This window comes from Chaetodon auriga, chromosome 7 (genome assembly GCF_051107435.1).
Source record: "Chaetodon auriga isolate fChaAug3 chromosome 7, fChaAug3.hap1, whole genome shotgun sequence".
NCBI classification, from domain to species: domain Eukaryota; kingdom Metazoa; phylum Chordata; class Actinopteri; order Chaetodontiformes; family Chaetodontidae; genus Chaetodon; species Chaetodon auriga.
Window position 1 is genome coordinate 23292167 of NC_135080.1, and position 25723 is coordinate 23317889.

General features: G+C 42.3%; 2 protein-coding genes across 8 annotated transcripts in view; one reads left to right on the top strand and one right to left on the bottom strand.

Annotated features, from left to right (window-relative positions):
- The first annotated feature begins 2714 nt into the window (after positions 1-2714).
- On the top strand, positions 2715-6938 carry hspb12 (heat shock protein, alpha-crystallin-related, b12). Its single transcript, XM_076734573.1, has 3 exons — positions 2715-2961; positions 4845-5005; positions 6747-6938. Exons 1-3 carry the CDS (start codon positions 2715-2717, stop codon positions 6936-6938), a joined length of 600 nt encoding a protein of 199 aa, XP_076590688.1.
- A 2990-nt stretch (positions 6939-9928) lies between these two features.
- The window catches only part of LOC143323221 (chloride channel protein 2-like), a 140456-nt gene continuing 124661 nt past the window's right edge, over positions 9929-25723 (bottom strand). For 6 of the 7 annotated variants that reach the window (XM_076734955.1, XM_076734954.1, XM_076734951.1 and 3 more), the window contains 4 exons: positions 24534-24572; positions 22860-22964; positions 17937-18023; positions 9929-14382 (listed from right to left, as the gene is read on the bottom strand). In XM_076734955.1, coding sequence (XP_076591070.1) covers positions 14188-14382; positions 17937-18023; positions 22860-22964; positions 24534-24572 — 426 coding nt within the window. In that variant the 3' untranslated portion in view covers positions 9929-14187. Of the gene's footprint in view, positions 14383-17936; positions 18024-22859; positions 22965-24533; positions 24573-25723 lie in introns of those variants that run through there. The other variant, XR_013077393.1, reaches the window with a different exon arrangement.

The window sequence follows — 25723 nt, forward strand, 5'->3', positions numbered from 1 at the left end:
TATTTCCTGCAGTACTGAGCCATTCCTCTAAGGTGAGGGAGTGATTGCAGCCATGGCTGACGGAAGGTGAACTGCGGCCTCAGGTGCTGAAGACACATGCTGCACTTAGACTCATGTCAGTAAAACATTGGCTATCCAAATCCTACTAACATTTAAGATTTCTTTATCTTCTTTATTGCCCAGGAATCTCAGATCCTCTGCAGCCAGCCATCATCAGAAGATCTAACTCTTGTACTCACCCTCTCACACTCATTTGCACCTTACATGTCATCTTTTCTTCTGATCATCTCTTGACACCTGGGTCACCTGGTAGACAGAGAGTAGACAGAGACTCTCTCTGAGAGAAATGGACACTGAGTAAGACATTGCATTTATCATAATATAATGTACCATATCAGTTACATTCCTAAACAGACAGAAGAATGATGATTCAGATATGTCAGGAAATTAGCACAAAGTCTAAGATTTCCCTTTAACAATCATTTAATACAATCTGACTTGTTTGGGGTACAAATCTAATCTTGTCATGGTTCTGGAAACAGGGCGGAACCACATCTGATCTGCCCAGTTTAGGCAGCCATGCTGAGATCAGATCTCTGTCACAGAGCAAAAAAAACCCTGTGCTTTAGGCTCGAGCCCCAGCGGCTGCCAGACCGGCTGTGAACTTAACATACCCAGCAGTATCTGGGTCAAGACTAAATAAATCCTAATATCTGGAATTTTTATATCTGAAACTTAAGATGTCTGTGACTGTTTGATGACTGATTTAATATGTCAATACAGGACACAGAGCTGTCTCTACAGACAGAGACACTGGTACATCTAATTATTGTAAGGAAATATGAACATTGCTAAAACAAGACTCGTCTACAGCTGGACAAATGAATATAATAAATGTACGGTAAATGACCTAATGATGGCTGGGATCAGGAATGTCTATATATAAAATACAATAGTCCATGCGGTAGCTGTTGAGACATGTCAGTCTTGAACAAAGTGGTGGAGCGACCGACTAACAGACCGACATCCCTGCATTTATGTCAGGCATTAAATTAAGAAGCTGGATTTATGCAGAAACCAAGAAAAGTTAATCCAGTGCAAACAGCCACATTTCCAGAATTTCAAAGGATTAAATAAACATCCATGTAAGACACTGCAGTTGCTGGTCTTGACCTTGGTGTTTGCAGAGGATTTGTCGGATCATGGTTGATTTGACAGTGATTAATTGATGCTCAAAAATTGGTAAAAGGAGTTTCTTTGATGTTCTCCCCTCAGTTGTTCTGCAGCTTATCTACTTTTACCTCATTAACATAATGTCATCATTCCTTCTTTTCTGCATTCAGCAACTGCGCACCTCATGAAGATACAGCATCGGTTAGAGGTCAGGACAGATACTGTGCGCTGGCCTCTGGAGACCACAGTGTGCCACCCAGAGACTGCAGCTACTCCCAGTGGAGACAATGGACCTTTGGCAGGACAGCTGAATACATGAACTCCTCCACTACTGACTGTGAGCTGAGGGAGACAGCTGAGTCTTTACATTTTAAAAAGTCATCTATTTTCTATTATTCAGCACTTTTTTCAGTTCATTCTGAATTTTTTTAACTACATTTTGAAAAGCCATTTGATAAATATGCTATGTGCTATTCATCAATGCATAATATTTAACACAAGGACAAATACAAGTGTTTCACCTGAGAGCACAAATTGTAACTGTCATGTTGATGTATGCTGCTTGTATTAACTGGATTGTTGAAGCTTTATAGCTCACGTATGAAGTATCCCTGCTACAAACTGAGGCGACAATATCCTGAAGGGTGAAATGACGTGCTGCTGAATGTCATTTTTCACATCCTCCAATAAAACACACACACATACAGCACACATACCATAAAAGTATTAATATGGCAGTCTTGAATGTCATCATTGAAATGCAGCAATGAGGACATCTGTGTTGTCAATAGGCAAATGTCACTTCAATTAAAGCTTTTAAAGAGGGAACGTAAAGGTCAAGCGAGGCTGATACACTTTGGCTTTTGTCAGACTAAAACCCATTTTGCACATTTGGGGTTTTTGGCCTTGAATCTGTTCTCGCAGGAAGCACTCTCCATTTCAGATTTGAACTTTAGAGTGTATCTGTTATTCCATTAGCAGGTAAGCAGAACTTAAATGGCCAATTTTCTCTTGCATTATTGATAAAGTCTTCAGATTGTGTGCTCGGTCATTCTAACGGACGACCTGGCCACTCACCGCTCTTCTATTTCTGACCACATGTTAGAAATATCTCCAAGAGCCCCCCCCCAGCCTTATCTCTGCTGTGTGTGTGTGTGTGTGTGTGTGTGTGTGTGTGTGTGCGTGTGTGTGTCTGAATAAGAAGGGGTCCTCACTCCTTATCAGTTTGTCCGTTACATTCTTGGCACCAGTGGTTGGACAAACTGCCATTTATGGCTAAAGGAAGAACGCTATAGAGCCCACACTGTGCTCTACTTACCCACAATGCACAAGGGCTTTATAAAAACCCACAACAAAGACCCTTCCACGATGAGTGAGAGTCTAACCTACTTTCGGTAACCCACTTCTTTGACTGCTTTTTGTCAGTGTTTATTCTGAGGAGGAACAGAAATCAAATCTGAGAAAAGGTCTTGTTTTCTGAGGCTGGGGCATATTGAGAGTGGGAGTGTGTTTTCTAAGTGTTTAGTGCGAGTGTGAAAGCTATGGCATCACTGACATCCTCCAGCTGCAGATCCTCCACATCCTACCGCTCATCGTCACGTTACAGCACCTCCAGCTCCTATCGGTCGGATGGCTCACTGGGCGGATCGTCCGATTCCCTGGATCCCCTCTTTGAGCCGTTTCTTGACTCCGCTGATCATTCCAGTCTGTTTGGAGACGAGGGCCCCGGGGGACCCAGCTGTTTGGCCCCCTTCAGCAGGCACAGCAGATCCTCATATGGACACAGCGGTAAGGGAACTGACTGATAACTAAGCCCACATTAGTACTAGGCATACTGCTGTTGGCATATGTTGCCATCTAACTACATGTCAGCTCATGTTAGCTCCATGAGTTGGTTGAAAACTTTCCCCCCAGCTTACTTTTTAATGTTTCCAGGTGACTGGTTTCCTTGAATCCTGTAAAAACATCTTAAAGGTGCAGTAAGTGATTCTGTTGAGTCTCATTCCCAGGTTGTCACATATCTTTGTTTTTTCCAGTTGGTGGCTGAGATCATGACACTCATCAATCAAGCAACTTTCTACAGAACTGCTTACTGTGCCTTTAAACATGCCCTTGATGGCTGCATGCATAATATTGCGCGAAATGACCGAAGCTAAGCTCCATGTACAGCATACAGTGTGACAGAATATTTATATATTGATAAGAGAAAAGTCTTTTAGGATCAGGAGGTGTTTGGCAAATGAAAAGCTATTTTGGGTCATATTTTTGGGGTTGCCTCCCTCTGATCAAGGACCCGCTTTCCACACATTGAGTATATAACACAACCCCCTTATGATAAGATAGTTATCTAATCTATCCACGCTGGAAGACCATGGAAGTAACACACAGTTTCAACCGTAGGTAATAAGGTAATAAATTTGAGCTTAGAAACACATTGTCCGGTCCTTCCACTCTTCTTCTTGCTTTTGGAAAGGCCAGAAATAGACATTGCTCTCAAAGCTCTTTACAGATGGAGTATCATTCTTACTAATGCTACATGAACACTTAACATGTGGAGAAATCCAAAGCTTGACAGGCCTTCCATGCCAAATTACAGTTTTCAAACTATGATTGAATTGCTGTTCTGTGGGGGTCAATTACTGAGGATGAATTACTGATTAAGAGGTTTTCAAGTATTTTGTTAAAAAGTTATACAACAACAGCTAACTGAGCCTTTTTTTTTTTTTTAACATCATCATGCTTAACAGCTCTACTGGAGCAATTGAAGCTTTAGTGCCTTGCTCATGGGCACCTTGGCAGCATAGGGTACAGCCTTTTTCATTCATTTTCTCCACCAGCAGGAAAGAGGCATTAATACTTCACATTACAGTGGTGGGTTGATTGAAAGAAAAATTCCATAGAGAAGAAAAAGACCTGCAGCTCTGAGAAAGTAATGAGGCAGAGTGGGAAGAGCTTCTGTGCTCTGTGAGAAAAGAGCCTGTGTGGCTCCAGACGGAGTCCACCGGGCCACATAAAGAACTAATGGCAAGGTGAAAAAAGTGGAGTGTTCATATAAAACACAGGAGCTTCTAAAGACTTAATATGAAGTGTTAGAACAGTTCTGCTGCTGCATGACGCAGAAACAACCACAATAAAAAAAAAGGTTTATCACTGCTGTGACGTTACATGCAGATGCATAATCAATAACTGGACCTAAAATTTAATGTTGCTGACTGAATATTTCAGCACTCACATGTCAAATCAAGTAAAAAAGAGGAGCCACAAGTGTGTGATGTTGCTTCTGAGTCTCCTCTGGCAGTAAACCAAGTTTACAGCCAAAACTGAAGCTTCAGTCTGGCATGGCTTTTAATGGCCTTTGAGGTGTACTCCGAACATAAAATACAAAATGCAATAACATATATAGAGCCCCAGAGTGTTCAATCATTCTATGAATGAATAAATAAGACACAGACACGTGTGTGTGTGTGTGTGTGTGTGTGTGTGTGTACTGTATATCATTCCTATTGATATTGCACAACATTCCATTCATCATATTTCCATGATTTTCTGTACGTATGGATTGAAACGTGTAACCATCCATCATTTAACCAAACATCCTGTCACTGCTCTAAATGTTCTCTCACACCTCCAGATGTTGTCAGAAACAAACCTCCTGTGTTGTTACTTTGCAGCTCCTGTTGGTGGCGCTCTGACAGGCCGGCAGAGCAGTACAGGTGGTGGGGTGCGATGTCTGGGAGATAGCTACTACATGTCAGCTGATGTCAGCCAGTTTGAGCCACATGACGTAGTGGTGATGGCCTACAACCACCATGTCGTCATTCACGCCCAGAAGGTGTGTTTGTGTGTGTGAGTGGAAATTAGTAGAGGTGTGTTTTTGATGGTGTGAGTGGGAACTCGCAGAGCATATGTGAACATGATTCAAATGTGTTTTCACACACACACACACACACACACACACACACACACACACACACACACACACACACACAATTAAAATACAGATAATCAGTGTAAAACCAGAGGTGAATCATCAACCAAATCTGCTTAAAGCCATCATTAGAATACAATGACTGCTGCTAACATTAATAACACAAATGCAACAACAGATGCTTCATACTGGTGTTGAAATGATGAGCCATTTAATTGGTTAGTTGATCAGCAGAACATAATTCAACAGAAACTCCAAATTGTGTTATTAGAGTCATTTATCTAGCTTCTCTTGTGTGGATTTGCTTTTCTCTGTTTTATATAACTTTAAACTTATCAACATGTGGTCAAACTGCTCCCAACATCCATTCAAAGGCCGTCACCTCTGATGAGCATCAACTATTATGTTATTAGCAACATTATACCACTGGATTATCATTACTGATGCATTAACAAGTCATTGTAATGTTACTAATATGACCTGCTTTATAGCATGTTGGGTAAATGTAACTACTCTCCATCTGACAGCTGCCATGATGCATTGATGTGAATTCAACTGCTACGTGTGTTGCGTTCAGGGACCACTTGGAAGAATGTATGAGTCTACTATCTTATGCAATTTTCTTTCATCGCTGAAAGACAGTAATTTCTTTTTTGCATTCATGAATTGTCTCAAATGGTCTGGCGTGGTTTAGGGCCCCTAGGCCGAAGGTTCCCCACCACTGGAGTAAATAAAGCTGTCACAAAATGAAAATGAGTGAAAAGCACAGTATTTGCCTCCAAACTGTAATGCAGCAGAATTATGAAGCAGCATAAAATGGAAATAGTCAAGGAAAGTACAAGAGCTTCATAATTGTACAGAAGAAAAGTACTTTAGTAAATGTAATTTCCCCCGCTGATGATGAGAGGTCACAGGTGGACAATATGAGACAAAAGTTTGGGAACCACTTAACATGAATGAAAATTACAGCTGCAGCCCTGCTGTACATACCTCTGCAGATAATAAAGCAATATCTGCATCTTCTCTTAATTGATCTGTACTGTAATAAATATATAATCAGACAAACTGCATCAGGTCCATTATGTCAAATTGTCTGTCAGTTGATCAGCAGACAAGCTGCAGCTTGCCTGCTGCCCGTCCTGCCTTCTCTTTCTCCTCCCTCACAGCTTGATGTTAATCATGTTTAAAAGGTGAGAGAGTAGAAGAAGAAGGAGAGAGAGAGAGAGCCTCCGCTGCGGTGCAGGAAGATCATTTGAACAAGTGTCAGCAGACAAATTGGCAAAAATCCACAATCGTTCAACTCGTGTTAAAGGCCTTTAACAGCAAAAAGACGTCTTCACAGAGAACTAGTCAGCGTTCATTTCCTCCCCCTCTCCTCCCTTTTCTCTCTCTCTCTCCACCAGCTGAGCAGCACTGACCTCTTCACCTCTCTCTCTTTCACTGCTTCTCACCCTCTTTTCTTGCACCTCACGCCTTTCTCGGCCCTGTTGCTGTTCTCACTTTCTCTTCTCGTCCTCTGGTGCTCGATGACCTTTCTTTTTCATCATCTGTCTTTAACCCTTTTCAACAGCTTTGCCCTCCTTCCACAGATCAATCCCTCCATCCACAGCTCCACCTTTTCAAACACTCTGTCTCTGTCCTTCAGGTACTCGACGATGGGAGCGTCAGTGACACGTTCACCCATAAGTCCCTGTTCCCAGAGGATATGGACCCCCTGTCAGTCAGTGGGACCCTTAACCCAGATGGTACCCTGGTGGTGAGTGTCCGCCGGACCACAGTGCTAGCTGGGCTGGAGCCTCTGGGTGTCCCCACCTACCGCAGCGAAGCTCACCTTTGACCTCTGGCTTCATAGTGCGTCTCATGTTATCTCACCTAGCATTGTTTCAGTATGAAAGGTTTTTGTTGTTTGGGGTAGGGGTCGCTGCCTGGCACGATATCTTTTTCCATACCACCACTGGAGGGTGCCAAAGTCAGTTACTTACAAATCCTACACACAGTGGCTTTACACGTTTTTCTTATAAGAAGTAGCCTGAACTCACTTTAGGAATATTTTATTTGAACAGTCACTTTTTTTCATGTTCATAAATTACGTCAGAAGTTGTTGACCAGCAGCAAGTTGCTGACTTTGTCTGTCGTGTCAAACTAAGTTGTACGAATATTCAGTCTTTTCTTCAACATGCAATAAATAGATGTTTTTACAAAATGTATAAGAAGCTTTTGTTAATTGGGATGCTTGTTTGTTTAATCTAAGTTTTTCGCTCTCCGTCACTGTTAGAAGCTAAATTCAGCCAGTTCAGAGTCGTGGGTTGTGTTGGCAATCGCTCCACACAGTCCGACACTCAGGGAGAATTTGTTTGTTTGAAACAACTTCTACTTTGATTTAAATCTTGACAAAGTAGGCCAACAAATTAGAGCTCCCAGTGTTTCTCTCTTCAGGAATAAATGGGTGAATATTAGCAGCAACAGATGAGCCATTGATAATAATCAAGATAACTGGACTGACGCGAGGCTTTCCACAGAGGCAAAATGAAATCTCATATCTGTCAACACTCCTCTCCTCTACCTGGGTCTGCTCACACTCTTAGTCGCATTACTGAACCTGTGGAGGCCCTTTATTCCCTGATTATGGCTTATGACTCAATCCTTAAACAGACTGAAGGTTTAAATAGTATTCAAAAAGGAATTCTTTATTATTATTGGAGTTTTATAATAACATCCTAATGTCCAAGAAACAAGCATGACCAGTGTGGTCTGCAGTTTATTTGGTGAGTAACATGCTGTTATAGCCAAAAGAGTGAAGGTCAAACCTACAAAATTAAGACAGTTTTCCTTTTGTCTTAAAATTTGCCTTCTTTATGAGTTTTAACCTAAAACCAAGCAGTGACTCTGACCTGATGTTTAATGACAGATCCTCTGATTTATTCTGAATCCTTATCATTATCACACTGTACTAATAATTCAGATGTGAACCCATTATATCTGCAGGTCTGTGTGCAGACTGGCAGACAGCAGAGATGTACTTAGCATACTTTTTTTTGACATTTTATTCTCCGTGTTGGGAGACATGGCATTGATGAAGACATATGTACCCACACAGACGGAGAACAGAGTGCGGCTGGCCCGTCTGCACCTCTTACCAGCAATTACATCAATCAGTCTCCAAGTGCGACAAGCACTTCCTACACTGTAGCAGTTACTGGGAGGCAGGAAGACTTTTTCGAGTGACACCTTTATTTAATATTCATCAGAAACGAGGGTGGCGTCAGCGCAGACAGATGGCACTCTGCTCCACGCCGCTCAAGTGTTTCTAACCTCATTCATTGCAATGCACATGAGCGACAGCAGCCCTGTTTTGCACCAACTCATTCTAGACTTTTCTGTCTCAGTCTTGGAGGACTTGCACACACTTTAGTAGGCCCTCACACACATGTTCATAACCTCCTTGTGCAAAGGATTTCAAGAGTCACATCACTACTGCTTTTAACTGGCAGTTAGATTAGAGTGGATTATAGGTACGAGCCACAACAGAACCTTCACAGAAGTGTTAAGTGATGTGAACAGCACAGACGCACACGTGCAGGCACGGCTCATCCTGTCTCTGGAGAAGCTTGTGCTCCCACCTGAAACTCACTGAGGGACGGAGCTGCAGCCTACTTAACGAATGAACTCATTTAGCTCATTAAGCTTTTACCATTGCACTCTCCACCCATTACAGTCCAGATGCTCTCTTCCTGTTCATACACAGCAAAACAACAGGATGGAGTACGTGTGTGTGTGTGAGTTGTGAATGCGGATGCACCAGAAGGAGGGGACAGAAGAACACTGAGAGAGAAACAAACACATCTGATCACCACGCTGAGATGGACAGAAAAGTGTTGTGGTTGAGAGTTCATCACAGAGCGAACTGTTGCAGTTAACACTCCCAAAGGGGAAGCAGTTGAGTTTAGAGCTGCGATCGTGAAACTGACTTGAATAACTTCAATACTGTGGGATTTTTCATTCTAATATCACTTTAACAGCTGTATCAAACATAAAGGCTCACATGCTGGAGGACCCAAATTGCACCATGAGGTAGTCTAACTCACTCTTTTAGAGGTGGACAAAACCCTGAGGCTGGAGGTACTCTCTGCGTCCTCATTCACAGCTGGACCCTCTTAATAGACTATAATTTCTAGCACATTGTTTCCTTCATCATTCCCTTTTCACTCGCGCATTCACGTACCTGTAGTGGTGGAGCAGCCATGCAAGATGCTGAAAATTCAAAGTTCAGGAAGGGGATCCCCACTGATTTTAGCGGTTGAGTTGCATTGTGGGTTGGCAGCAGGATTTAAAGGATGAAAGTATGGAATAAAAACGATCTACAGATGAGCTGCATCAGTTGTGTTCCTTTTTATAAACCATTCTTAGTCCGCAATGTTACATGACTGAAATGCTAAATCAGTGTAGTGCTCTTTTGGTACACAGCAATCTGGGTTCAGTTTAACAATACTCACTTCATGCGTCCATCTTCCTGTGGACAGAACACTGCTCAGAGAGACTGAGAGTCTCATTAAACTGAATTAGTGTCTGCTTTTGTATCTAAGCCTGTACATTTGTTGCCAGCTGATGGCTGAAATACATCAATTTCATCAAAAGTCTCTTTTCGAACCTCCTGTCACCATTAGGTAGACCTGATAAACACCTTCCACAACATTTTTTAAGTTGATGTAGATAATATATTCTTGTCTGTTTCAGCCCAATTTGTTAGTCGAAACAAAATCTGTGTTTTTGTTAATTTTCTGTTTAAAAAAAAGTCAAAGAAATAAGATTTGACAAATTCCAAATGTATAGTAATAAATGAACAATTTATTCCTTGTTCAGTGAGCTGGATTGGGGCATAATTACAGGGTATAAATACGGACATGGCAGTAGTGTCTCTATGCAGGACCTCTCATCCGACCAAAATGCAGGGGTACGAACAAATGCATAAAGCTTTTGACTCCCTCTGCTTTAAAAAGATTTGAGAGAAAATGAACTAATTTGAACATTATTGTGGCATTACTGCGTTTGCTTCCCCAGTGGGAGTATCAGCGGAACACAAAAACAACACTCCAGGTGCTACCCAGCTGTTACTGAAGGGAGAGAGGAGGACAGAGAGGAAAGAATCCCAGCTGCAGAATAACACAAGTCCTCAGAGATACAAAACAGAGTCATCTTCAGCGACACACTCGTTTGTTAAAATCTCATTTATTCATCCCTGATATACAAAACAATGTTTCATTTTTCCGTGTGAAAAATAGCTCTGGATTTTGTTCAGCTCTGTCTGGTTTGGCCCTCGGGGTAGTGGAGGCCTCCAGTATGTACAATGTACAGTCCCTAAGAGCCCTAAGGAGTGGATAAAAGATAACCCTCAGCAGCTGATGTGAGGATCTGGTCTTATCAAAGCTCCTCAGACTAAAGGAGAGGATAGAGAGGAGCATGATAAAACTGACTCAGCGCCAGTGCTTCGGGGGGGGGGCTTGTATGAGAGCGCCAGCTACAGTCCATGCAGCAGGATTCACCACAGAGCCTTTTAAGACCACACAGGGAAGGTTTCCCAAACTGAAACTGAGAAGTCGAAGCTATTTCTCTTCTTGAACAAAGGCTAAACACCTTAAAAAGGTGCAAACAGTGTCGCTGAACATCTTAATGCTGATTCTAGTGAGACTCTGATAGCTTTTATTGAGGCTTTTGGGAAACCTTCCCCCTTAAGCCACCATTCAAACATGACTTTATCACACGCAAGCTCCTGTGTGAGCGTCGGTTCTCCTCATATACATACATCTTTTTACACTTTTCAGGTTTCTTTACAAAAATAAGGTTATCTTGCATTCATGTCATCAATTAAAACTGGGTTACAAAGTGAGATGAAGGACCGTTATTGCACAAATCGATTACCTACAAGTAGATCATTCATAAAAAGAATGAGAAACAAGAAATTTTACAACTTCTACTTTGATTAATACAGACTAATAAATATGCATCTACCTCGGTCTATATCTGTCTGGTAGCAAATGAGATGAAAGATTCTGAAACGTCTGTGGAGGCGACGGCTCTGGCAGAAGGCAGAATAATGAAAATCGATGAAAAGCACAAACAAATGAACAGAACCAAATCAGACGAGTGGATCGCAGTCAGTCCCTGGGGCAAGCAGATGGGGGGGTTGTGACGACGACAGGTTGCCATGGTGATAATTGCACACCGCGCTGACACATCATCCACCCCGCTTACATATTTGTGTACGTGTGTGTGTGTGTGTGTGTGTGAAAAGTGCCTCGTCTACATGCGTATGACTGAAAAAACTGATCCAAACACTTAGGTGTCGATTGCTTATTGATAAAGAAGAGTTGATGCAGGCACTTGTGGAATGAACATGTCACCAACAGACCTCACGCTGGTCCCGTCAACATTACCTTCCCTTGGTTTCACAATCAGATGTATTTTTTGCTTTCCTATCAGGCAGCCACTGTGAGCCTTCATGAGCCTTCGCCCTGTTAGTGTTATTTGCGCTTTACAAATAAATGTCTTACAAAGTAGAAATATATCAGACAGCATGTCAAAAGATTAAAAAAAAAAAAAGGATTATGCATTAAAATCAAACTGTAAAATCATCAAATGTGAAAAAAAACAACATACAAATATCATAAAACAAGCCCCCAAATCTCTTTCAAAAAGAGAACAGTCAACAAGTTAAGATTGGTTAAGACATTAAATTATGATTTTATATTACAGGAACGATGTTAAATATATTAATCTGTACGCATAACGTTGCTAACCCAAAGACCCCATCCCCCAGTTTAAAAACAGGCAATGAATAAAGCTCATTGGATGAATGGAAGGTGCCAATCAAAGTGAAACAATGTGACACGAGAAGTATAAAATAAGATACTGTAAAGACACATAACATACAGGCACGAGATGGCAAACATACAAAGACACGACATCATTCACTTGTCCCGTATTCATTTCCGTCAAGCTTTTGTTTTTGGTACATTTGGATCATATAAAACAAATCTCACATGCACTCCATCATGCAAAGCCATGCTATTTTACTGTCTCTTTTACTTTCAGTGGCGCGCAGCAAGACAAGACACCACCAAAAATAAATCCATGCCGTAGATCAAAGGCTGAAAACCACTATGAAGGGCTATGAGTGCGTATTTAAGGCATCCAGACAGTAGAGCTCATTCTGTAGATAGTAGTGGAAATCCATTTTCAAAAAAATAAAATTAAAAAAAGATGAAAAAAAAAAGGAGTGTGTCGTACAGGATTTATTGGGGGTCAGTAGCCCACATGAGTAAGATATGGAAGTGGAAAAGATGGAGGGATGGAGCAGAGGGAAAAGAAATCAATGTTTTCCAGTCGAGGTGCAGAGAGCGCGCTGAGAAGCCTCAAGCATTATGGCCCACATGAATTATTAAATACACAGTATGTATACCTTATCCATCATGTCAGACCGCTTGCTGAATCAGAAATCATGCTGTCATTAAAACATTAATGGCTCAAGTTCCAGGTTTTATCAATGAGCCGCGCTAGGTGAGGAGCTGGAGTCTAACATCACTTCGACTTACACTGGCCAGTTTGAAATGGTCCAACTCCACCTCTGAGCACTCATTTTCTGTCAGATGTGCTTTTCCTTTAGTGTTTTTCTATTGCTTAATCTCACTGGATCATGCTTCAGTCCACTCAAGCTACTGGTGTGCATTAATCAAGCTGCTGACGCTGTCACCTGGTGCCGTATATGTTGACAACAGCGTCTGCCTCAGCCATGGACCATTACATCATATAGCTGCTGGTGGTGGTGGTGGTGGGGGGGGGGGGGGCGCACTGTGTCTGATAGGAACGGAGGACAGCTAACGTGGAAATCAAAGGCAGATTGATGAGAGGGCCCAGAGCAGCTGGTTAGGTAATGATGTGTTCATTCTTTCAGCCATCCATTCGCTCCCTGTTCTTCGCCTCTCCCTCGCTTCCTGCCCTCTCCATCCGCCAACCTTCTCTGGAGCGGTTATTAAGAGCTATATTTAGATAAGCAGAAAAGCTCGAGTCTCGGAGTGCATCGCCGCTGTCTTGTTTGCGTGTGTTTCTGTGTGTCTGTGTGATGTAAGGCCGTAGATATAGCATGAAAGGAGTGCAGGTTATGAAAAGGGCTACAGGTGCTTCCATCACTGCCCGCACTGCATGTCTGCTTGCATAGACTGTACTCTCAACCTGACCATTAAGACTCGCAGTGAAGAGATGAGAAGACCGAGGAAAAGAGGAATAATGGAAGCAAGAAAAAAAAACAGAAAGCTAAGGCATCTGTCCCCTTAGTCCAGCGCATGTCAGTGGGTGCGATGACAAATTCCAGTTAATCCCAGACCACCTGATCAGTTGGAAATACAAGTATTCAAGCTGGAAAACAAAGAGTGAAATATGTTCTAAAGACAATAAAAAAGAATCGTACGAGACATAGTCGTTTGCTACCTTCCTCCTCATTCACGCTCACGTTTTCTCGTCTCATACGCTCACACTTACAGTACAGGCATACATTATTCTTCCTCGTCACCAATGCTGAATTTCTCGACTCAAGTGGAAGACGCATTCCAAAATCTAACCCTTGAAACTTTGATCCCGACTCTACAGATACACAAAAAAAAATCCCTTTTTGTAAGATTCCAACCCGTTCCCAGTCCCGTGTTGGATTCCACCAACAACGTCTTTCCCCCCCCCCGATCCACATTCTCTCTGCTGTGGGTTCCCGAGGGTGGATGGAGAGCAGGGCACAGGTGGAGCTGTGTTCCACTCTGCCGTGGAGTGTCTGGCTTGGTTAGTGCAAAACCCCTGGGGAGAGCACTGGTGGGTCCATGAAGTGAAGGGGACAGAGGAGAGAAAGAGGAGTAGATGAGGAGAAACATGAGGACATATGAAGAGCGTAGCAGTAGAACTCTTTCCAGAATTAAATATTGATCCTAAGCCCTGAGGATTTTTGCATGTTTGTGGCTTTGGGGGATTAAAGATCTCACTGCCTCCTCCTCCTCCTCTTCCTCCACCTGCTCGTCTTCTTCTTCTTCCTCCTCCTCTGCTTTCCCTCACTGGGATTTCTCGTCAGACTCGGAGGGGGTGTGTTCACGGGGCAGCGACATGCTCTTGTGGCGATCCCACAGCTTGTGAAGCTCAGTGGCTTCGTTCTCGCTGCTGCTGGTGCCGCTGTCCCGGAAGCTGGCCAGAGGAGGACGCACCTTCACCCCTTTCACTGTCACAGAGCCCTCGATGGCCTTGCGAAGCTGGATGGAGACAGAGAGGTTAGAGAGGAAGGCACAAAGAGCATCCAGGCAGGTAGCAACGATGAAGCTAACTGTGATTTTTATGCTTTAACCACAACTTTTAAGAGGCTGGACTGAGCTGTCTGTGACCTCTGGCCTGCATACAGCTGTGGAACTTTTATGGTGTGAAGATGAACTAATGGACGCGGTTCTGTTTGGTCTACACTGGGGACACAGACGTGCTTGTCAGCAGCCTTTGAAAGATACTTGCTCACATTTCTTGGGTGTGTTGGAGATGAAAATCAATCCCTATATTGTGAAAACTCAACACAGCATTATATAAATAAATATAAAATACATCAGTTTTCCATACACCTGTCAATGCAAATGGAATTGAACTGTTAAACATGCTTAGATAAGCCTCAATCTGTAGACTTCTTCTGTGATTTTAGCCCTATAGGATCATTTCTGATGGCAGAAGTCTTGCTTTCAAGGGCCCTGCTTTCTGATACATCTTTTTTTTTTTTTAATAGTATCACTAGAAGTTGTCCAAGTGGACTCCCAGAGTGTCCAAAATGCTGGACACAGAAGCTTTCAATGGGACACAAAACACTATCAGCAGCTTTCCAACCGGATGCTTCATGGATGAAAAATCCCATTATCATCTTATTACCAAAACTTAATAGAATGTGACATTTTCTTGATTCTAGTACAGCAAAGTGGTTTATTTTGTCTTGTTTTTGAGATACTGACATTCCTACAAAGAATTGAAATGGGTCCCTAATCTATACTACATACTAATTGGCATAGCATGATGTTTTAGTGGTTAGTGTACAAAAAATAATGAACATGCTAAATGATTTTAGACCGACAACAAATTCTACAATAGCTGCAACTTTAGAACGGCAGCAGCAATTAAACTTAACAAAGAGACATCAAAATGTCTTTCTTAAGGTTTCTAATGCGTATTCTTTGTTTTCCTCTTTGGAGCTGTTTCACACCACCCACAACTTTTTTTTCATTTCCACTGAGCATTGCATTTTGTATCACAAACACTAAAAAACTGACTGTATCTACACACTACAGGTATATATCATACAAGCAAGATCAGCTTAGAATTAGTAGGTAGTATTTTTGTTTCAAGAAAAAATAAAGTAAGGCTCTTTTTTTTGTCCCACAGTCCCTTGTTATGCTGTGCTGCATACAGCTCTGGCATGGGTGGCCCCAGTGGAAATAGAACTGCTAACCCCGGCGCTGTCCTGGCCTTGCTCTACAGTGCAACATCATGTCAGTAGTTTACAATCTGATGCACAGGCACACAAGCCATTTCTATTTGAGCTGGAATCTCTTTTCCAAAATGAAATGAAGGGAAAGCTCGCGGTCAGAGTTTAGCGTGCGCTGGAAAGGGGGGGTCAGTGTGACTTTTGCTGCCGTTTGCTGAATCATTTCACAGAGTAAGAGCAGAGGAAAAAGGAGAGGTGGACATGACTGCACATTTATTAATCTGTGCAGCTCCCCTCGCCACCTGCACGCATCAGAAACCAAAGCAGATCAAAAAATGTCCACTCACAGGGTCAGATCTGCTTCTGCCACAGCCTGCGTTTAGAAATGTTCTTAAAAACTGACCATTCATAAGAGGAAATCAAGATGGCTAAAACTGACAGGGCAAATGTTTTTGGTAAAATGACACCAACTATTGCCTGAAAGCATGTCTGTGGTGTGGATCAGCAGCATCAGGATTCAAAGAGACTTTTTAGGAGGTTGTCTAAAAATGTAGTTTTGTAGGACTTCCTGATGTCTGAAGTCCTTTAAGAGGAAACTCAATCAAACACATGTTTATCTTTGTATTTTTATTTTGTTTCATTAGGATATAGAACCACCGACTAAAACAAACGGTAAAGCTTCATTTTTATCTGTTAATTCCAAATAATTTCTTGACCATTTCCTGAAAAGAACTATGTAATTTGGTACCAATTTTTGGGAAAATATAGACATGGTTCCGAGTCTACCAGTGTTAGCTATTCCTTTCAGTTGTTTGACCATGAATTCTAGCTTTCTATTTCAGCCATTTACACTTTAACTATCTAAACTAGATTTCAATGAACTAGCCCTTATTTGAGCATCTATTTCGACTTGCTTACTAGTTTTTACCTGTCAACTTGTCAACATTGAGATTTGGAAAATAAGGGACGTTTTCTGGCACCCTGCCCTGGGCCGTCCCACTCCCCTTACCATTGTCCACATACCCCTTACGTTTAGACAAGCCTACACCTGTGAATCCTAGAATCACCACCATGCAACCCCTTGCTTTAAAATATCTGGTTAAGCAGTTCCTCCACTAGGTGCTTACAGTTAGGAGGTCAGAATCAGATGCCTGTGAACAATCCTGCATCATATCAATGTCAACAGAAAAGGGCATATCAATTCATTTTCTATGTATTACTTGAAGGATATGTACACATCCCTCTCCATTACAACATGAAATGTTCATTTAGCAAATGACATCCCAACCTCCTCCTTCTGTCTCTATGTGAAGGCATGAGGTGCTCCCTGTTTTGATCCACAGAGCGAAGTGTGATTTGTAATTTATTTAGTGAAAAAGAAAACATGGCCATCTTGTGTTTTTGATAATCAGAACACACTGGGTTCATATGACCTCTAAAACCTAATTATCCATACATTTGAAAGAAACACATTGGAGCTGTGTGACAGTTTCCTGCGACTCTCTACGGCCTCTTTCATCCCTTCCCTCTCTGATCTCTGTGTGAGAGAGTATTACTGAGCTTTCTGTTTGGCCGGGCCAAGTTTGTTATTTGGCTGATAAGGTGAAGGATTTGGGTGCTACAGCTGCTGTGGCAGCCCTGAAAAGAATAGCGTGTGCATGCCGTAGGGTGGAAATAATGCACTATAATCACACACACGCACACACATCTCCCTGTGATTCTCCTCTTCCATACGGCCCAGCGAGGCTGTGATATAACAGCATGTCTGTGTGACAGACAGGCAGACTGGGAGAGGCTGGGCTTTATCTGCCTTGGCTGGGTTTTTTGTCTGCTGGTTGAACGCAGAACAAAAAAGCCTAAATGTCAGGGACAGGCAAGCAGCGCTGCACTTAGCAACAATCCTCTCACCACTTCCTGGCCAATTCACAGAGAGTGAGGGGTTTTCAGCTGTTTGTGAGGCAGCCGAGATGGAAAAAGAGGGAGGGAGGCAGAGAACAGACAGAGAGACAATAGAGAAAGACAGCAATATTAAGCAGCCTTTTGTCTGTCACAGTACATAACAGGCGGAGGGAGGAGGAATCATTAAAGTTGACTGAAATGTCTTTGTGTGTGTGTACAGAACGGTGACAGCACTCCTGATGCTATTGACAGTGATTTTACAGTTAAGAAAGCAGTGAAAATGCTGCCTGTGTAAATGATGACAGTCATGACTTTTCACATGAAGCTCGACGTCAAACAAATTGATAGAAAATTGGGTTGTGAGTTTAGGTTTAGGAGGGATGAAATGAGTGATGAAATATGCACAATAACTATGTGAAAATGCGAAAGAAAACACCCTAAAAAGAGTCTCACCTCTTTCAGGGAAACCACCCCAATGAGGCGTCCGATGCTGGTGACGTAGGCATGGTCGAGGCCCAGCAGGGAGAAGATGGTGTGGGTCTGCAGGAGAACAGCAGAGGTGGTTGGAAACAATCAGTAAAACACTAAGAACAGTATAAACCAGAGACAACACTGTTCCGAGTTACTGCTTTAAGGAGAAAATGAGGGAAATGCACCACTGACTTCAATTAGCCAACACTGACAACTTCATTCACAGTGGATTCATTCAACTAATCACACGTTCAGCTCGGTCAGGTTGTGGAAACCTGTTTAATCTGAGAGGAAATCACTGAAGCTATGTACAGTATGCTCTGATCAAAGCACGAGGAGGGAAAAGACTGGATAAATAAGCTGTTATTAACCTGACTGTGGGGCAATGAGGAACCATGTTTCAAGCACAAGCTATTCATCGGGACAAGAACGCACAGAATCTAGAGGCTCAACAGCCAATCAGACATCACATCATCGTCAACATCTGGAAAAAGTGCTAAAAGCAATAGTGTATCAGTTAGGTGTTAGTGGGAAAACACCAAATACTCAAAGTGAAATATAGAACAGGATTAACAGAATAGGAACCCAAACACAAAGACAGGGAGCACAACAAGAAGTAAAGAGATGATCTGAATGGGTGAATGTCTTTCTTCAGGTCCCTCTTTCTGATTGAATGCAAGTCAAATGTTGCTCGGCTCTGTTGAACCGGCATCTCTCCCGGCGATGGGCTTTTCATTTAATGTAGAGGTGTGCTGGTATACAGGATTGACTGTATAGTGGAGCTGACACGTAACAACGCTGCTCTCAGTGACTGTTTTCAGAGGGCACCGTGAACACAGCACAGTGCTCCAGCCTTCATTAGCAGTTTCATTTGGTACACGAGGGAGCTCCTCAACAGAGGAGCCACAGCGGAGGCAGTGACGCCGGCATCGTGACTATCTAGCTTTAAACTAGCTGGCTGATAAACTGGAGCGCTACTTTATTTGGTAGTAATTTGTAATTCTATGTTATCATATGTTATATTTTGCAGAGATGCGTGTGGAACTCTACCTGCAGACTTGAGACTCTACTAATGTGTTGACCACACATTAACCTGTGACAGCTGTCTCATGAATGAGGTCAAATGCAGGGTAAAGACGTTAAAGCATGCCAAGTCTCAGATATAAAAGGGACGTCAAGACCAATTTGTACTGATAGTGTTGAAGTTAACTTCATCATTTACATAAGATAAGGTAAAGTGGTGAATCCCCAAATGCTCCCTGCTAAATAACCTTTTGAGCCAGCCTATACTGATGGTGCAGTGGTGTTCAATATCATACTTAGAGAGAAGGAGCGCCAGTCGTTTTAATTTAACCTTTTTTGTAGGTGCATTTGTGATTCATTTATTTGCCATTTACAAAAAACAATATGACTCATTTCCATGCAGTCCACATAACAAAAAGAACAATGTTCTGTGAACACTGGGGTTGTCATTATGTGCCATTAGTGTCATGTATGTCTTTATTCTTACATTTCTACTTTCAGCTTCTGCGTTGTTAGGTTTTACATGTCTCTATGACCCCGTTTTGCTCTATTTATAGTCTCTGCCCTATTAGTTCTGTATTTGCTGATGCAATGACTCAGTTTCCCCACAGGGATCATTAAAGTTTCATTTAATCTTATCTCCACTACTAGAGTTACCGTGAGGATTGGGGCTGCGTGGAGCTAAAAACAAAACGAGCGAGAGGTCAAAAACTTCAGCGACGGATCAGAAAGGTTGCAGGACTGACGCCAACTGGACTTTTTGTTCTAGACCCATTTAGTGTTTAATGGGACTTTCTGTTTAGCCAGAATGGGCATTTGGGACGTCTGAAATTGATCCCACTGTGCCAAGCAAACGGAAGCTGTGCCAAGAAAAAGATTGTTAAGTGTTTTTAGGCCGGGACCAGTTGTAATGTAATCTGTCAAAGAGTTTCCCCACAGGAGGATATAGTAGCCTCTCTGGGGACAGAGTCAGTTCACCTCCAATTCAGCCCATTCACATCTATTTAAAGAGTAATTCACTGATTAAAAGTGCTGCAAATAACATTATAGAATCAATTGATCATCAGCAGGGTAATGTGAGACATTAGAGACTCTAAACAAATATGAGCTAGACCAGCAGACCCCCAATGCACCACATTATTGGACCATACATGGTGTCTGTCCTCTTCAATCAGAAAGTGAAAACCTTTGGCACAAAAGAACAGTATTATTGGAAATATGTTGTTAATTTAGAGAAGCACTGCCAGAACCAGAGGCTACAAATAGTCTCCAATACTGAATGGTTGTGGTAATTGATTGAATTGGTTTGCCAGCTTATATAATGAAGTTTAAAACTGATACTGTTGCACCTTTAAAGGGTCGACTGAGCCAAATTACAACAAACTAAACTGCAATCCCTTTGATTATATTTGGGTACAGAGAGAAACCTTATGAATGGATATCTCACAAAATCTGTGCGCATTAGCTCAACAGTACCTGCATGGCTGGATTGTTCCTACACGAGCTAAATGAGACAAAAACTCATTAATTTTGAAAATCAAATCAAACATATCAAAAGCAGGGCACAGAGTGTTCTGCTGAGTATAAAAATGACATGAGTCACATTCTGTAGACGCCACAGTCACCAGATCAACCCAGCTGAACACCTATGAGAGATTTTGGATTTCACCACCATGATCTGACCACCAAATGAGGGATCTTGGACAGTCTATGACAAGGAGCACTGAAGCTGTTCTGTCATTTGTCACCGTGTTTTATCTTATTTTTATCTTTTAATGATATTTATTTTGTACATAATATATGCAATAGCTGTTCTTTTATTTGATGAGAATCTACAAAATGATGAAAGTATGAACTGACAGCAGCTGACTGCAGCAACACATTCTCATGTAAATATTCCAAGAAACAGATTGGCCCATTACGAAAGAGTGCACAGAAAACAACAACAACACCAGTAAACAGCATGGGATAAATGGGAATTATATCCAGAGAGACCGAGCATGAGAGCAGGGAAAGATGTAGAGAGAATAACTTCACTCTCTCTCTCTCTCACACACACACACACACACACACACACACACACACACACACACACACAGGCACACACACAGCAACATATGCCTGTATACAGCAGCGGCAGTGGCAGCGGGCAGTGTTTAATATGCTGAAGGAGATTGTGCGTGGTATTGGCTTTTGGCAGTATGCAGCAGAGGGAGGGGAGAGAGATGGATTGGTGCAGGATCCCTCTCTTAAATGTTTAAAGAATATTCACACAAAGCCCAGAGAGAGAGAGAAAGAGAGAGAGAGAGAAAGGTAGCATTATGAATGGACAGCATTAGGTGCTGCCACAGCAGATGGCAAGCCAGAAACAGTGGTGGTAGTGGTTTCAACATTGAGGTGTGTGTGTGTGTGTGTGTGTGTGCTGGAGACAGAGCTTTTTCAGGGGCGACTGTGCTGCAGTAAAAAAAAAATAAATCTGGTTCAACGTTGTGTGTGTTCTTTTCACTTGTTTGCATGCTCCTTCATTGTCTCGACACACAGCAGGAGTACTCAGAGTATTGGAACTGGTGGCAGTTCAATTCCCAAGTGCTTCTGATGTCCTCACCCCAATACTTAGGTCACCTTAACAGAAGGCTTTTTGACAGCTTTCCCAGCCACAGTATCTTTTGTTAACCTTTAACCATCCACTCCTCCACCCACAGGACTGCAGAACTTTCATGGAGAGTTATATTAATATGTAATGGGTCACATGAAAATGATGTTAATATAATATAACTGAAACCTCTGTCTATGTCTGGAGTCCAAGTGTGTGATAAACACTGTATGTCCCAATAGAAAATGTATACATACATGTATACACAGTCACACTTGTTTTTTCAAGTGTGACTATAAGCCGTTTGAACCATGTATAAAAACATAATTTATACCACAGCTTAGAATGATTTGACTGTTGATTTTCAGTGCATAATTCTGATCACTTTACATCGCTGTTTGAAGGATAGGCATCTGCTTGTGTGGATCAGTAATTACACATTAAGTGATAATGAGGTGTTCCCCAAGGCTCCATTGTTGGGCCTCTTCCTGTTCACCATCTACACACATGCACTCGCTCAGATTATGGAAAACAACAGAATACCTTAGCATAATCATGCGGATGGAACACAGATTTACATACATACAATCACTGAGTGCGTTGAACAAATTAGGATTTAGAAATGTGTGCATGTTTTCATCTTTAGTAGGATCAACTACTGCAGTGGTGTGATTACAAGTCCTTCTAAAAAGTTGAGCTGCAGCTGATGTAAAACACAGAATTTACAGAAGTCCAAGAAAGTGGAGCACATCACTCCAGTTGGCTTCCGGTGCATCACAGAGCCAAAAACTCCCTGAAGACTGGAGATTTTGCTCCAGCTGTCAGTTTGTTTCAATCAAGGCTTAAAACTTTTGTGCTTATCACTGTCTTTAACTAAATAACATTTACATGCACACACATGCACATCTTGCACTGCTCTGCACTCCTGCTTTATGTTTTATTCAGTTTTAGCTTATTTTTTAATCTGCTATTTTGGTATTATATCCATCATTTTATATCAGCTTGTGTTTCTTTGAAATTTTGCCCTTACATATGTTTATGCAGAGGACTTTGAACAGTCTTGTCGTTGAGAGATGCTATACAAATAAACTTGCTTTCTAAATGAAGGAATAAGTACTGACTCACTAGTTCCCATAATTGAAGCAACTGTTGTGCCCCAGGAATCACTCTGAATTCAGAGGTATTTAGCTTCTTTTATCAGTGTGGATAAACTAAAACACAGACCGAACTAAAGACACACACCGAGCGTTCGGGACACAGAGTTTGAACAGCTGTATTTACAATCAGACCTTATGCAGCGATGTGCGCTCCACCAGCTGGAACGGGGCGGGGTCGATCTTGCAGTTGTTGAAGTTGACCTGCTCATCAAGCTGCATCTCCTCCCACTCTGCAATCTGCAAAACACACAGAGGAGGAGAGAGTTTGGGGGTGAGAGATAAACATCAACTGCATCACATCAACAAAAGAGAAGTGCCTTTGTGGACAGTGCCGATTTGATCAACTAATAAAGAAGCAATCAGATAAACTGTAATGTATCCAATTGTTGACTCCCAGTGTCACGGCCTGGCTTTGCTGACTAAACATTTATCTTTCTGACCGACGGACTATAAAATTTGGAGTGACAGTGAGCATAATGGACGCTGTTAACAGACAATGTCTTTATGTCTGGTGTCAGTCACTAATCAGAAGGCAAAGACATCAAGTCATCCCATACCACCTCCTGAAAAATCACCTCCCTCTGATAGACAGTCAATGGACCGGGCGCCGCACTGAATGACTATAAATCACACGAGACCCACAATGACGGACAGTGAGGAAGGTGAACTGAGAACAAGGAAGGGAGATGTAGCGAGAAGCAATGACACGGCAGACGTATGAGCGGTGAAAGATGAGTGATTCTGAGAGACAAAAGAGGGCATGGAGGGAGAAAGTGTGAGGAATATGAGGCTGACAGAGAGGAAATGAGAGGTGCTGTTGATGGATGAATTATGAATGATGTCATATCCAAAAATATAAGACTCCAGGGTAATCGGCCCGTCTGGGGATATTGAGGAATCTGAAAATCCAGGACTGTCACGGTGTGATGTAATCAGGTGGAAGCTGAGATTCAAGTTAGGCAAACACAGGTTTTTGCAGACTGATAAATACGAATGAATGTGATGACACCTAGAATCCAAAGCGGTAAGACAAGTCGTTTTCTATGTTTCGCTGATAGTCAGCCAAAACCAACAGTGGATTGAACCTTTGAACAAGTATCGTCTGTGTGTCCACAACCTGCTGTGACTTATTCTTCTGCACTGCTGTTGTCTGGGTGACATACTCCTTCATTACTATGAACACACACACACACACACACACACACACACACACATACATACACACACACACACACTGCAGCTTATTTTGCCTAAATCTCACGTACGCTGTCCTGCTGCTGGAAGCACTTGCTAGAGCACCAAATGTGGATTAATCCACTGCTGAAAATAGTCCTCAACAAAAACCTAATTTACTCTTATTTGAGTAACATTTGTTCCAAACTATAGTGACGAGCCTGAATAAAACTACATATTTGTAAGCTGCTTTAAGTACTCAGGAAGAACTGATGGAGTAAAAAAAAAAAAAGGTCAAAATAGAAAGAAGAAGCCATGATATACTGACTTTTAGTCCTTAACATGGATCAAGCCTGATTCAAACACTGGATCCTACATTTCCCATAATGCAACTCGACTGTGTCCCTTGTTAAGAGTCTCGCTGCCTGGGAAACACTTCAATGCATCCACTTTGCAATGCAGGCGTTCTGTTATAAATTTATAGTCTCCCAGCCCAAGCTGAGATAACCTAGATGACATCACTATGACATCATCAGGGTTATTTTTCAGGGCCAGAGAAGACAAGAAAAACCTGCAAAAACCTGACACAACAAGTGTGTTTGTACCTATTGTGTGTCTGGCTGTCTGTCTTACCTCTCTAATAGTCATGTCATCCTCCACGTCTCCGTCATCCTGTAGACAAGAAGCAGCAGGAGAGCAGTCAGCACACAACACAAAGCTATTCTGTATTCACATTAAACACAGGCAAGTGAAGAAACCAAACACGTGTCACACAAATACACGAGCGGTGATGGAACAGTTAACAAATGGTAGATAAACAATGCTGTCCAGTTGCTTATGATCTCAATAAACATGTATTTGTACTTTTCAAGTGCGCCCCCAACGCTACATCTGTGCACAGAAGGTAAAACGACATATTGAAAACACATAATCATCCATGCAGCACATCATAAGTGTTATACAGCGCTGCTGTCTTGAGACAGATGGACAGAAATGGAATGAGTGACTAAAGGAGCGACTGCAGCACATTTAATGAGTGCGGGGGATGTGATGTATGAGATGTCAGAGCAGATGATCATTATAATGATGGATCTGCGGCGCACTCAGAGCTCACGGCTCATAACTGACAGGCTGCCGACACCGTTTGAGAAGCTGGAGTCAAACTAGCAACCCTGAGCTGCGGAGAAGTGCTGAGAACACCAGGTGATGGAAACACACAGCTGAGTGTGTGTGAGAGCATACGGCAGGGTGCGTATGCAGCTGTGTGTGTGTGTGTGTGTGTGTGTGTGTGTGTGTTTGTGTGTGTGTGTGATGGGCTGTGAAATACGATTTCAAAGTGTTTAGTCATGTGATTGTGTACAGGTAGTTACCTTCTCAGTGTTGAATGCAGGAGAACATGTGTGTGTGTTAGAGACAGAGAGAGAGCGACAGAAAGAGTGTGACCCAGGCGCTGATGGGAGCCCTGAGCTCATTTATCGTCATTGCTGTGGTGGCCGACCTATCGGTAACCCTAGCAACTGTTGCAGCGGCATAGGAAGAGGTGCCCTACTGTAGCTGTATGCAAGCGGAGGCCAGACGTGCCTGGAGTTGATGAGACAAAACACCAACAAACACACACGTACAGCCCTTCATCTCTGCTGCCTCTCTGCTCATTCTGCCTGTCACAAGGGCACTCTGAATGTCGCCACGACACACTGTTGTTCCAGGGGTAAAATGTAAACTAAAGAAAAGGAGGAGATAAAATCACTTTGGAGTGTGTGTGTGTGTGTGTGTGTGTGTGTGTGTGTGTGTGTGCAGGAGGAGGTTTTTTTTTTGAGAGACAG

What these genes read in the sequence shown, in the direction of transcription:
- hspb12 (XM_076734573.1), top strand. Translation starts at nt 2,715, where the DNA reads ATGGCATCACTGACATCCTCCAGCTGCAGATCCTCCACATCCTACCGC. An exon ending in ATCCTCATATGGACACAGCG is followed by an intron (nt 2,962 to 4,844) that starts GTAAGGGAACTG and finishes GTTACTTTGCAG; the next exon opens with CTCCTGTTGGTGGCGCTCTG. An exon ending in TCGTCATTCACGCCCAGAAG is followed by an intron (nt 5,006 to 6,746) that starts GTGTGTTTGTGT and finishes TCTGTCCTTCAG; the next exon opens with GTACTCGACGATGGGAGCGT.